We start from the raw sequence: 13,479 nt of genomic DNA, 5'->3' as shown, positions 1-13,479 counted from the left end.
GGAAGCAGTGAAATGTCATCACAATTAAAAGAATGCCCAGCTGTGTGATTCTATGGATAATTGTGGGAGTTTTGATATAGAGTCCTTTGCTTAGATCACATCATCCAGTTTCTGTATCATACTTTAAAGATCAGTGAAACACAAAATTGGCTTTATTGCTGGGAGTGGTGGTGGAGACAGCTGAGGCAGGTAAAGAAACCAGTGTTTTATGGCTTGGGCTTTGGAGCTTAATGTCCCAGTAACCATTATCAAAGGTTAGCCCAGACACTGAGGTCCTCCTCTGATGGTCTTCTGCTGCTTCCCTCATGGCAAGAAGCAAAGTTACAGGGAACTAGGCAGAGGGCCTTCTTGATACTGGCACCCTCACTGTGGAATACACTCCCTTCAGGTGTCAAGGAGATAACTATACAACTCATAGAAAACATCTGAAGCTCTGTATTGGGAAGTTTTTAATGTTTGATGTTTTATTATATTTTATATATTCTGTAAGCTGCCAAGAGTGGCTGGGGAACCCAACCAGATAGGATTATTATTATTATTATTATTATTATTATTATTATTTAGGAAGCTGGTCCACTATTTGTCCACTAGCTCAATTCTGCATGTTTTGGACTGGCAGTGGCTTTCCACTATCTCAAATTGAGGTCTTTCCCATCGCATGCTACCTGGTCCCAAATCACACAGTGACTGGCCCAAAATCACACCCAACGAACTTCATGGCTAAGTGGGGGATTCAAACCCCAGTCTTCCAGCTCCTAATCTGGCTCTACTCTAACTGCTAGACCACGCTGCCATCCTCACAGTTACATGGCCTGCATGGCTACATTGGCTGTTCTGCTGAGACGGTGGAAGACCATGAATGTTGCACTCCTGGTCTTACACCTGCTCTTCTTCTTTTGCTTGCAAAGCAGCCCCATGCTAGCACAGAACACAGCAGCAGCGCTGTTCCTCGTCGTTCTTTATAACTTCTGCATTCTGTGCTCTTTCTGTGCTAGATAAACAAGAAAGGACTGATGAATGAAAGCTGGGGAATTTCTCCTCATCACCACTTTTCTCCCTCTCTCTCTCTCTCGTCGATTGCTTCATCAGTATTCATTCATCAGGGACAACCAGTATAATTAGTTTCCCCAGCCTGTAATCATTGATAATCACAGCAAGTGATTCATCTGCCCCAGAAATTAGTATATATACTAAGAAGGTCCAATGGAAAGGAGAAGTGGCTTCCCTTTGCGGCATTTGGAATTTAGCTGGGGCTTGGATGGGTGGATCTTCGTTCAGGAGGAAATCTGTGGGGTCAGCTCTGTGCTACAGGCAAGCTTTCCCTAAGAAACAACAATCTGTCATGAATCTGCTTCTCTCGGCATGTGTGTGAGCGAGCTGGTTTTGTCTAAAGCAGGTCTGTGAAGGGACCTTGGCAGAAACCTTCTGGCTGCCGTTGCAGGAATATATCGATGAATGAGATGTTGGCTGTGTTCATGCATAGTGCTAAACCATAGTTGAACATTATGTCCTTGCATGCTTTCCCTTCCTCTCTCTTCCTCTGGTGCAGCTGTGAAGAAGGTTTGGTTAGGTTTATTGTTTATTATTATTAAACTTATACACCACCTTATACCCAGAGGTCTCAGGGCGGTTCACAACAAAACCACAACATATAAAATCAAACCAAAAGCAGTAACCCAATAACCACCACCCCCGCAAAAAAATAGCCACGTTCTAAAAGGATGTCAATAAGATAAACTAAAGGCCTGGTTAAAAAGGAACATTTTTGCCTGGTGCCTAAAGGTGTATAATGAAGGTGCCAGGCGAACTTCCCTGGGGAGAGCATTCCATAGACGGGGAGCCACTGCAGAGAAGGCCCCTTCTTGTGTTGCCACCCTCTGGGCCTCTCAGTGGAGGAGGAGGCACACAGTTTGTCTTAATCAACCACCTTCAGCTAGTGCTTAATGGACATATCACATCTAGATAATAATAGCAATAGTTAACGATAGATCCTAGCTGAGAGACAATGGTAAACTGTGGTTAGTTGAAAATGGAACCAAATGCCCCCCAGTCTCCCTTTGGAGGAGGAGAGTGGGATGGGGGAGTCTTGTGCAGCTAACACTTACCTGGTTTAGCTTTCCAGTAGCACCTTTAAGACCAACTAAGTTAGTTCTTGGTATGAGCTTTCGTGTGCAAGCACACTTCTTGGTATCTGAAGAAGTGTGCTTGCACACGAAAGCTCATACCAAGAACTAACTTAGTTGGTCTTAAAGGTGCTACTGGAAGGATTTTTTTTATTTTGACTATGGCAGACCAACACGGCTACCTATCTGTAACTGGTTTAGCTTTGCGTACCATTAAAATATGGTTTAACTAATTTAGCACTTCATGTGAACCTGACCTTTGCCCTGCATTTCAGAAACCCCAGGCTACATAGAATTGTGGTTAGCAAATGATCAAGATGAAAACACAACTAATAACAGACCCCACTCTCATGCATTAAAGCCAACTTTTGACCCATGAATTAAAATGGGGTGAGGATTGAAACCCAGTTGTTTCCTGTACTATTCAACACACTAACCACCACACCACACTGGATCCCAGCACTACTCTCTCTCAAAAACCATAAAAAAGCTACAAAGAAGGGTTGGAAAGCTTGGATAAATTCTATTTGTCTGTTGTTTAAAGAAAAGTAGGTATTGATTAAAAACAAAACAAGACCCACAACATTAAAATATAATCACATCCAAGAACTAAAATACATTTTAAGAAACCCACTTTTCAGGTGGTTAGCCTTGACTCCCCAAAGCCTGCTGTAGCAAATGGGTCTTTCAATAAAAGATGTGCTCAGGCTTGGACTTGGTTGAGTTTCTAAAGGCCAAGACTTCTATCATGGGGAGACAGCCGTCAAGAATGCATCTTTGCCTTTAGCATTCTAATTCATTGGAGCAGTGAAGGAACATATGGAAGAAGTTAGGCCAGCCTTTCCCAACATGGTATATTAGGAACAGAGGAAGATGCCTCATACTGAGTCAGACACATTGGTCCATCAGGCTTCCTCAACCTTGGCCCTCCAGATGTTTTTGGCCTCCAACTCCCATGATCCTTATTTAGCAGGACCAGTGGTCAGGGGTGATGGGAATTGTAGTCTCAAAACATCTGGAAGGCCGAGGTTGAGGAAGCCTGAGTCTACATTGACTGGCAGCAAGTCTCCAGGGTTTCAGATTGGGAATCTCTCCCACCCCTACCAGAAGATGTTGGGAACTGGGTGTGGGACTTTCTGCATACTCTACCACTGAGCTGCTCCCCTTCCCCGTTATTTGCTTGGGCAATTTATTTGCCACTTACATTTCAGCAAGTTTACAGCATAGATTAACACATCAGAAATAAAAAGTACAAAAAAAGACCAGCAAATTTCCACATTCTGGAAGGCACAGTCAACAACTAAATGGAGCATCCTCTTTAGCATAAAAATAAACATTACACAGAAAAATCAGCTGCAAAATTACAAGGAAAATTCCAGATAGCAAAACACAGCAGACAGCTAAACAATATATCCTCAGAATATCAGGAAATAGAATATTACAAATGAAAATCAGCTAAGATGTATGAATTCCACATTTTTAAATGACATGATTGACAATCAGGTAAAATAAAAATCAGCTCACTCTTCCCACTCCTCAATATGCTACATCAATTGTACAATCAAACAGACCAATCCAACTGAATTCCCAACCCCTTATATAGCAATAAACAAAACTTATTCTAAATGCAGCTAAAAAATACATCCCAGTCAGTCTCACTCAAGTTTACCTTTAACATGATCAACACACATGAAACACATTAACACTATAAATCAATGGTTCCCAAAACGGTTGGTGGAATTGTCAGGAGTGGGGTGGGGTGCTGGAGGTGTAAATGACTACCAGATAGTGAAAAGCTGGTGTCACTGGATCAAGTTTATCAATTTTGTTGAATTAATTAAACTAAATAGTTTTAATTGGATTTTGAATAAATGTGAAATCCATTGCTCTTGTTTTGAATGTTGTTTTGAATATCTTTCTTTCCTGTTTTGAATATCTTTCTTTTGTGAGTAATGCTCTTTATAGGGTATGGTAGGGGGCACTGGGGAAGAATTTATGGAACTAAGGGTGGGAAGCCTGAAAAAGTTTAGGAACCACATCTCTAAACCAACATACTCAAACTTAGTATTCTATCACACCGCCAAGTCACATTGCCCACACTCTGCAACCAACATGGTGACCTCCATCATCCTTGACCATTGGCCAGGCTGGGTGGGGTTGATGGGAGTTCAGAAAAATAGGAAGAGAAGGTACCGGGTTGGAGAAAGCTGTGTTATGCTTAGGCATTTAAGAGTCTACCATCCTCTCCTCCCACATCCACAACCCTCTGCAGTGCCGGCACAGGGAGGACAGGCTGTTACATCGTCTTGGACGTGATGCTGGATATGGCTGAGTGCGAGGGTGTTGTAGACATTTACAACTGCGTGAAGACACTATGCTCACGGAGAATCAACATGATCCAGACCGAGGTGAGATTTGGACATGGGGGTATGGTCCCAGTGGAGACAGGGATGGACTATGGGTTATTGTAACAGCATGTTTAGAATGCAAAGCAGCACCCCATGGATTCATAAAATGACAATCTCCTGGTTTTCATCTGCCTTGCACCAACTTCCCTGTTCTGCTAAGGCACCAGTAAGATTGGATCCTCTTCTTTCTTTTGCTGGGTAATTCCCATGTTCTCCTACTGGGGATCCCAAATTATTATCACTCTTCAAGACCTGTCATAACCTGCGTCCCAAAATTCACTGCTATAACATGCTATAACATCCTGTCCATGTTCCGGCGTCACACTAAGTTGTAGTTTAACCAACTATAACCTAGTTATAGCCAACATGGCTTCCTCCAGATGTTGTTGGACTACAACTCCCATCATCCATGACCACTAGTCATGCTGGGGCTGATGGGAGGGCAGCACATCGGCTACCAGTGGTTTAGTGTGACATGAAAATCCTTAGGCCTCAAGTTCCCTTGTTTCAAACAAACCAAAGCTAACATTACCTACAGTGTGCCGCTTCAGGCAAAATGGCAAAACTATAGTTTAGCAAATGAAAGGGACCCAGCCCTATTTGTTGGAGTTCAATCCAGCTTTAAGGATGCTGTCAGAGCTGCTTCCAGATCCTAGCTCACAGAGGATCACGCTAGCCAGCGATCATTAAATAAAAGTCTTTATTGAGTTACAGTTTCCATTCTCAAGCTGCTGCGTGCAACTCTACGTCTCATGGTTAGATCGGCGAAGCCCCATCTGAGTCTCCGCCCCTTGTACACCAACTTAATATCCTAGCCTTGCTCCACCTTTTCCGCCTGACTGTTCTTCTCTGGGTCCCTCTGCCCCCCGGGGTCTCTTCCTTCCGGGATTCCTCTGACGCTGACGCTGACCCCCCTGACTCTTCTCCCTCCTTTCGGCGGGCTTTAGGACCTGGCTCCCTTTCCGGGCTGCCTACTGCGCCACCTTCCTGTGCATTTGAACTTGGCACGCGCGCCCAACCTTCCACCTTCCGTCTGACCGTTTCTTCGCTCCCCGATGGAGGTGTGGCCACTCCTGACTCGTGCCCTCCCCCCTGTTGTGAGCTGCCAGCGCTTGATCCCTGGCGCCCTTCCTCTTCCCTGCTCTCTGGCGGTGACGCTGGTCCTGATTTCCAACTGCTCCCCTCTGAGTCCCCTCTGGCTCTATCTTCCTGGGGTGTCCCCCTAGGCTCCCCCCTTGCCCTGGCCACTGGTGCTCCTTTCTGTGAATCTTCTGATTCACTGGAAAGACTCGGAGATCTCGGGTCGTCGTCATCACTCATCTTTTCTTCTGCCTCCTCTCCCTCGCTCTCTGTTTCCTCCCTTGCCCTTGCCTCTGCTCCTGAACCCCTGACATCCATCCCCCCCTCGAAGCCCCCTCTTCCCCCCTCCCCTCCTTCCGGTGCGGGATCTGGGTGCTGCCGTGTCAGGGGGACGAATGTCGGATACAGTTCGCTTCCCGTGGCGGGCCGCCATCCGAAGTCTTCCGGTTCTTCCTCCCTGCTCTCGTTGACGACGGTCACCTCCGCTTCCATCTCTGTGCCGCCGTGCTCGAAACCCGGGTCGTCCCCGAAAACGTCCATGTCCGTCTCTCCTTCGTTGCCTTCAGGAGACGTTGCTCGTCCTGGACCCTCCAGCCACCTTCTGCGGAACTGCTCCTCTGGTCGATCATCCCACCAATACGAGGGTTCTGAAGCAGATCCCGAGGGTGACCCCTCTGGGGAACGGGCGTCTCGTGTCGGTTCCTCGTCCGAGTCGAACCCCCGGAACGTGCTGGCTGAAAGCGTGGGCGTGAAAAGCCAGTCGTCGAAAAAGTCTGCTGGCATTGGCCTATGTGGGAAGAGGGCATGAAACTCTTCTTTGAGCAGAGGTTCGTCTAAAGCGTAGCCCGGCACCCAGCTGTTGGCACTGGCCGGGGTGCCCTCCTTGGCGAGAAGGTATTCTACCCCCTCTTCCCCCCATCTGGAGTCCAAAATCTCCGTGACTTCGTTGATGCGCTCCTCCTGTGCCACTCCCCCTTGCCCGGTTCTCTCTCGGAGCGGACCCGGTGCCGTTCCTGGTTCCTGAAACCTGTGAGGTGCCTTGTAGGGAGTGAGCACCGATCTGTGGAACACCGGATGCATTCTGGAACCCTCCGGAAGAGCCAGCCTGAAAGCCACCGGGTTGACCTGTTCGTCGACTTGGTAGGGCCCCAGTTGTTTATGCCCTAGTTTCTTCTTCGCCAACGACCTGGCCGGCACTGCGTGGGCTGCTAACCAGACCCAGTCTCCCACATGGATCTCTTCGCCAACCCTTCTGTGTTTGTCCGCTTGTACCTTGTATGCGTGTTTAGCCAGCTCCAGGTGCCGCCGCAGCTGATCGTGGACCTCCTGCAACTCCGACGCGAACGCATCTGCTGTCTGCGGCTCCCCCTCCCCCATTCTTTCCAGTCCCGGGAAGGTTCTAGGGTGCCTCCCGTTGTTGGCGAAGAACGGCGTGACCCCCGTGGACACGTGCTTCGTGTTGTTGTAGGCGAACTCGGCGAGAGGCAGGTAATCCACCCACGTCGCAGGCTGTTGATTCGCATAACATCTCAGGTACTGCTGCATGATGGCATTGACCCGCTCCGCTTGCCCGTTGGTCTGCGGGTGTCTAGCCGACGCCAGGTTGATCTTGACGTTCAGGAAGCCCATCAGCCTCTGCCAGAAGTTTGAGATGAACTGTCGCCCTCGGTCGGACAGAATAGACCGCGGCAGACCGTGAACCTTGAACACGTGGTCTATGAACAGTTTGGCGGTTTGTTCCGCCGTGGCCACCTTCGCACACGGAATGAAATGTGCCATCTTGGAGAACAAATCCACCACCACCAGCACAGCCGTCTTGCCCCTCGAGCTGGGCAGATCCGTGACAAAGTCCAGGGCCACTCTCTCCCATGGCTCGAACGGAGTTTGCAGCGGTTCCAGCAGTCCGGCCGGCGGTCTGTGCACTGGTTTGGACCTCTGGCAGGTGTCACACCTCGCCACGTAGTCCGCGACTTCCCCTCTCATTCCGGGCCACCAGAAGTCTCTGGCTACTAATTCCACCGTCTTCTCCTTGCCAAAGTGCCCGGCAGTGGGCGCGTCGTGCAGCTGCTGCAGTACCTTGGCGCGAAGTTCGTCTCCCGGCACGTAGATGGCCCCTTTACGGATGAGCAAACCATCTCGCAGCTGGAACTCGTCGGTCGCTGCCGTGCCCCTGTGCACCTCTGCCATCTTTGCTTGCGCGAAGGAGTCATCCTGCAACGCTCGTCGCACCGCATCCAGGTCAACTGTTGCCGCCGCGCACGCCCACACTGTCGGTGCGAAGATGTGCATGGCGGCCGCTGGCGTTGCCTCCTCCAGATACTGTGGCTTACGGGAGAGAGCATCCGCCATGATGTTGGTGTCCCCCGGGACATACTCTATTCGGAAGTCGAAATTCGCAAAGAACTCAGCCCAACGTATCTGCCTCTGGTTCAGGAACTGTGCCGTGCGCCAGTGCTCTAGATTCTTGTGGTCCGTGCAGACCTGCACCGTGTGCTTGGCGCCGATCAGGAAGTGCCTCCACGCTTTGAACGCTGCATGAATGGCCAGCAACTCCCTGTCCCAGATGGTGTAGTTCTGTTCGGACTTGCTGAGCTTCCTTGAGTAAAACGCTCCCGGCCTCCAAACCCCCTGCGGGTCTTTCTGCAGCAGGACTGCTCCCACGGCTCTGTCCGAAGCGTCTGTCTCCACCCTCATCGGCCTGCTGGGGTTGACATGAAGCAGCTGCTCTTCCGACGCGAAGAGACGCTTGAGTGCCTGAAAGGACTGCTCCGCCTGCTCTGTCCAGATGAACTTCTTTTTCTTGGAGCTGAGCGTGTCCGTGATGGCCGCTGTCTGCATGGCAAAGCCTTTGATAAACTTGCGATAGAAGTTCGCGAAGCCGACAAACCGTTGGACCTCCTTCCGGTTGCGTGGGCTTTTCCAATCCAACACTGCTCGGACCTTGGCGCTGTCCATGGCGAGCCCTTTATCAGACAACTTGTAGCCCAGGAAATCCACCTCGGTCACGTCGAATTGGCACTTCTCCAGCTTGGCGTAAAGCCTATGTTGCTGTAGCCTGCTCAGCACTTCCTTGACGTGTCTGTCATGCTCCTGCTGCGATTCCGAAAAGATCAGGATGTCATCCAAGAAACAGACGCACGTCTTGTAGAGGAGCCCCGCCAACACGTGATGCATGAAAGCTTGAAAAACGTGGGAGCCATTTTGCAATCCAAAAGGCATAACTCTATATTCGTAGGTGCCCAGGGGCGTGAACATGGCTGTCTTCCACTCATCTCCCTCCCGCATGCGAATGAGGTTGTATGCCCCTCGCAGGTCCAACTTGGTGAACACTCTGCCCTTCCGTACCTTTGCGAGGAGGTCGTCGATTCGGGGCATGGGGAAGTCCGATGGCTTGGTCACACTGTTCAAGATGCGAAAGTCCACTACAAGTCTTTTTTGGGGCGTGTCCCGCTTCTTAACAAAGAATACCGGACTGCCCCCCGCTGCCTTGGACTCTCGGATGAAACCGCGCTCCAAATTATGATCTATGAACTCTTTGAGTTCCTGCAGTTCGTCCTCAGACATGGAATACAGCTTCCCTTTGGGTAGCGCCGCCCCCGGCAGCAGGTCAATTTTGCAGTCATATGGTCTGTGGGGGGGTAGCCTGTCTGCCTCTTTCTCGCAGAAAACCTCCAAAAATTCTGCGTACTTGTGGGGGACCGCTTGCAGCGTGCCTAGCTGCAGCTGTGACTCCTCTTCCCCTCCTTCCTGCCTGGGCACGATGCAGTGTTCAGCGCAAAAGGAAGAGCCGAAGGTCAGCCGCCTCTGGTACCAAGCCAGCGTCGGGCTGTGCTTGTCCAGCCAACTCATGCCCAATACAATGGGCGTGTCCGATAGTTGAGTGACATTGAAGCTGATGATTTCCCTGTGATTCCCAAGTCGCATCACCATTGGTGGCGTCTGCTTCACCACTTGCCCCCCTAGCAGCTCCCTGCCATCCACCGTGACAACCTGCAGGGGCAGCGTGGCAGGCAGCAACTGTATAGCGTGCCGGTCGACAAAGTCCTGCCCTATAAAGTCCGCATTGCTTCCGGAGTCAATGGTGATTGGCACGTCCATGGTGATTCCATTGGGCAGCTGGAGCGACGCGGTGAGCTTCACTACCGGTTTGGGCGGGAGGGGGTCCATGGGCTGTAAAATCTCTGGGGACTGCTTCACTGACACGTCTGGTTGGGCCCCAGTGCCTCTTCCTCCAACCAGACTCCTTCGTTTCCCTGCTGTGGTTGTCCCTGCTGCGTTGCTGCAGTTACCATTGCTGAGGCTGCAGTGTGCTTGTGGAGCCTCTGGGGACACTCTTTCGCCATATGCTGTGGATCATCGCAGATGTAACACTTCCTGTTCCCTCTAGGAGGCTTCGCTTTCACTGCTGCCGGTGCTAGGGCTCTGGCTGCTGACTGAGCCCTTGCACCTCCAACCTCCATAGGTTCCGCTCCTCCTCCTGGCGGAGGCGTGGATTGCGCACGCGCTGCTTCTCTGGGAAGGAAGGAGGAGCCCCTGGCTGGTTCGCGCCCTCCACGCCCTTCGTCCCTGCTCCACGGACGTCCTTCCAGCCGCACCCCCACCGCCAGCGCCCTCTGAACGATCTCCTGCGTGGTCCGGGGTCTCTCCCCCCTCGCAATTTCATCTTTAACCGAGCCGTGCAATCCCTCCCAAAACAGGTCTCTTACAGGAGCCGAATCTCTGTCCCATTCCAGGGCACTGACCAAAGCGAAAAAGCGGGCATGGTACTGCCTTACGCTGGCCCTCCCTTGCTTCAGTCCATGTATCTCCTGCCGAGCAAGATCCACGTCAATGCTTGATAAAAAGCACCCATCCATCGCTTTAATAAAGGCATCCGCATTTTGGAGCGCTGGATCATTATCTCTCCACAAATTGCGCAGCCATGCTTTAGCATCTCCATGCAAATGGGACATGATGAATCCCACCTTCTCTTGCTCATCTCTAAAGTCTTTGTTCAGCAGTTACAGTGCACACATTACATCTGCTCTAAAGTTGGGGTACTGTTGCAAATTCCCATCGAAGTGAGAGACCAGACCGCCTGTTCGTCTCCCCAACCCAATCCCCTCCGGTTTGGGTGTCAGTTGCCCTTGCTTCGTAAGCACTTCCAACCTGACCTGGAGATCCCTGTAGGCGGCAGCTGCGTCCTCCTCTCTCTTCCTGGATGCAAGAGCCTCGGCATTCAGTCGTGTCACTGCTTCTCTGAGTTCCACTATCTGCTGTTCGGCCGTCATGTTGTCTGCCGTTCGTGAGCTCGCTAGTAGGCACCCGCTTTCTCTCCTCTCCTCGAGGACGTAGATGCCCACAATCTTGAGATGGGGCTTACTGTCAGAGCTGCTTCCAGATCCTAGCTCACAGAGGATCACGCTAGCCAGCGATCATTAAATAAAAGTCTTTATTGAGTTACAGTTTCCATTCTCAAGCTGCTGCGTGCAACTCTACGTCTCATGGTTAGATCGGCGAAGCCCCATCTGAGTCTCCGCCCCTTGTACACCAACTTAATATCCTAGCCTTGCTCCACCTTTTCCGCCTGACTGTTCTTCTCTGGGTCCCTCTGCCCCCCGGGGTCTCTTCCTTCCGGGATTCCTCTGACGCTGACGCTGACCCCCCTGACTCTTCTCCCTCCTTTCGGCGGGCTTTAGGACCTGGCTCCCTTTCCGGGCTGCCTACTGCGCCACCTTCCTGTGCATTTGAACTTGGCACGCGCGCCCAACCTTCCACCTTCCGTCTGACCGTTTCTTCGCTCCCCGATGGAGGTGTGGCCACTCCTGACTCGTGCCCTCCCCCCTGTTGTGAGCTGCCAGCGCTTGATCCCTGGCGCCCTTCCTCTTCCCTGCTCTCTGGCGGTGACGCTGGTCCTGATTTCCAACTGCTCCCCTCTGAGTCCCCTCTGGCTCTATCTTCCTGGGGTGTCCCCCTAGGCTCCCCCCTTGCCCTGGCCACTGGTGCTCCTTTCTGTGAATCTTCTGATTCACTGGAAAGACTCGGAGATCTCGGGTCGTCGTCATCACTCCTGAACCCCTGACAGATGCTTTAAGACATCTCAAAAAATATCGTGGTGTAGTAGCATATAAATATAAGGGCTGTGCACTGTCCATCTTACATCCACTCTATGGCCCTGATCCATGGCTCCCCAATCAGGGACACCACCTACCCCACCCTGGATCAGGGTCTGAATTAGTGCAAGGGGGAGGGGCTAAGGTTTAGGTATGTCCCCCCCCACTAAAGCTTGACTTAAACACACACCTGGGAGGAGAAGGAGATGTTGCATTTTCCTCCCATGGTCAATTCTTCAAGGCTTCTCCAAGAAGCTGCTTTTGAAAATGGGTATCCTGCACCACACCAAATCTGTACATAGTGCTCATTTGCAAAATGTAGTAAGGCTGCTTGAAAAGGAGGCTCCTTTACCATGCAGCATCAATGCTATGGTGCTGCTTCAGGGATGGGCCTCAGACATGAAGGAGACCAGGTGGCGGACTCCCAGCTTCTCCTGGGAAAATGCAGCTATTCACAGGGTTTTCCTGCCCAATGCCTGCCTCTCATTTCTATCCGATGCCTTGACAGCCACAGATTGCTCCTGGCCATCCAAGCCAACCAGTCACAGTCCATGCCTTTCTGCACTTGACTCATCTGATGCTTCACACCCTCCTAATATTCCTGATTTGGCTGAGGCCTTGGACCTCAGAAGAATCTGGTGAATTATTTCAATTGCATAAATCAATAACCATTTAAACTTTCATTCCCTTCTCCTGAAGGAGCAATATGTCTTCATCCACGATGCCATCTTGGAAGCCTGCCTGTGTGGAGAGACCAGTATCCCTGTCAGTGAATTCAGGCCCACATACAAAGAGATGGTCAGGATAGATCCTCAGAGCAACTCGTCACAGCTGCGGGAGGAGTTCCAGGTGAGTCCATGAAAGCTGAAGGCTTCTTTGAACCAAAGAGACTTTCTTCAAGTGCACATTTATGATGAGCCTTTGGACCCAGGATTGCCAAAAGCAAGAGCCCAGTATAGCCTAGGCATGCATCTTTTGTGATAACCAGGAACACAGAGCTAGAAGAGACCGTTGGGGTCTTCTAGTCCAACCCCCTGAAGTGTAGGAATCCTTTGCTCAAACTGGGCCTTGAACCCACCACCCTGAGAGTAAGAGTCTTTAGTTGAGGATGTCACCTTATTTCCAGGCAAGGACACAGAACCATGTTACTAGCAAATGTTCAAAGCTTTTCCCAGAGTGTAGGTGCCAGGATCAGACAAAAGCTTTCACTTCTTGAATTTCTGCTTGCCATGCAGTTGTTGAAGGTGTAGGCGTAGCTCCTGCCAGCCTAGCAGTTCAAAAGCATGCTAGTGCAAGTAGATAAATAGGTACCGCTGTGGCGGGAAGGTAAACAACTTTTCCGTATGCTCTGGTTTCTATAAAGGTGTTCTGTCATGCCAGAAGCAGTTTAGTCATGTTATGTATTCAGGCCACATGACCCGAAAAGCTGTCTGTGGACAAATGCCGGCTCCCTCGGCCTGAAAAGCGAGATGAGCACCGCAACCCCATAGTTGCCTTTGACTGGAGTTAAATGTCCAGGGGTCCTTTACCTTTACCTGAAGGTGTAGGAGTTTAGGAAGGAAAAAGAGAAAAATGACAATTCTGTTTTTGGGAGGCTGGATGGAGGATGGAGAGGGGTGTGGGTGTGTTTAAAATTAGCCAAAAGTACAAAGGTAGAATTTGCATTCATTGCTCCACCCACTTTTGCCTCTATTCCTGCCCACCATTGTCACGTGAGCCCCCCAGAATGTTGACAAGAAGGGAATGCAGCCCTGGGGCTAAACAATGTTCCCCACT

General features: G+C 50.6%; 1 protein-coding gene across 10 annotated transcripts in view; it reads left to right on the top strand.

Moving 5' to 3' along the window:
* The window catches only part of PTPRU (protein tyrosine phosphatase receptor type U), a 375,331-nt gene that overhangs the window by 321,322 nt on the left and 40,530 nt on the right, over nucleotides 1-13,479 (top strand). For all 10 annotated transcript variants that reach the window (XM_081015389.1, XM_081015387.1, XM_081015391.1 and 7 more), the window contains 2 exons: nucleotides 4,396-4,531; nucleotides 12,403-12,552. In XM_081015389.1, coding sequence (XP_080871515.1) covers nucleotides 4,396-4,531; nucleotides 12,403-12,552 — 286 coding nt within the window. The remainder of the gene's footprint in view (nucleotides 1-4,395; nucleotides 4,532-12,402; nucleotides 12,553-13,479) is intronic.

The sequence above is a fragment of the Podarcis pityusensis genome, assembly GCF_964106645.2.
Source record: "Podarcis pityusensis genome assembly, chromosome: 8".
NCBI lineage: Eukaryota > Metazoa > Chordata > Lepidosauria > Squamata > Lacertidae > Podarcis > Podarcis pityusensis.
This window is presented reverse-complemented; position numbering and strand designations above follow the sequence as displayed.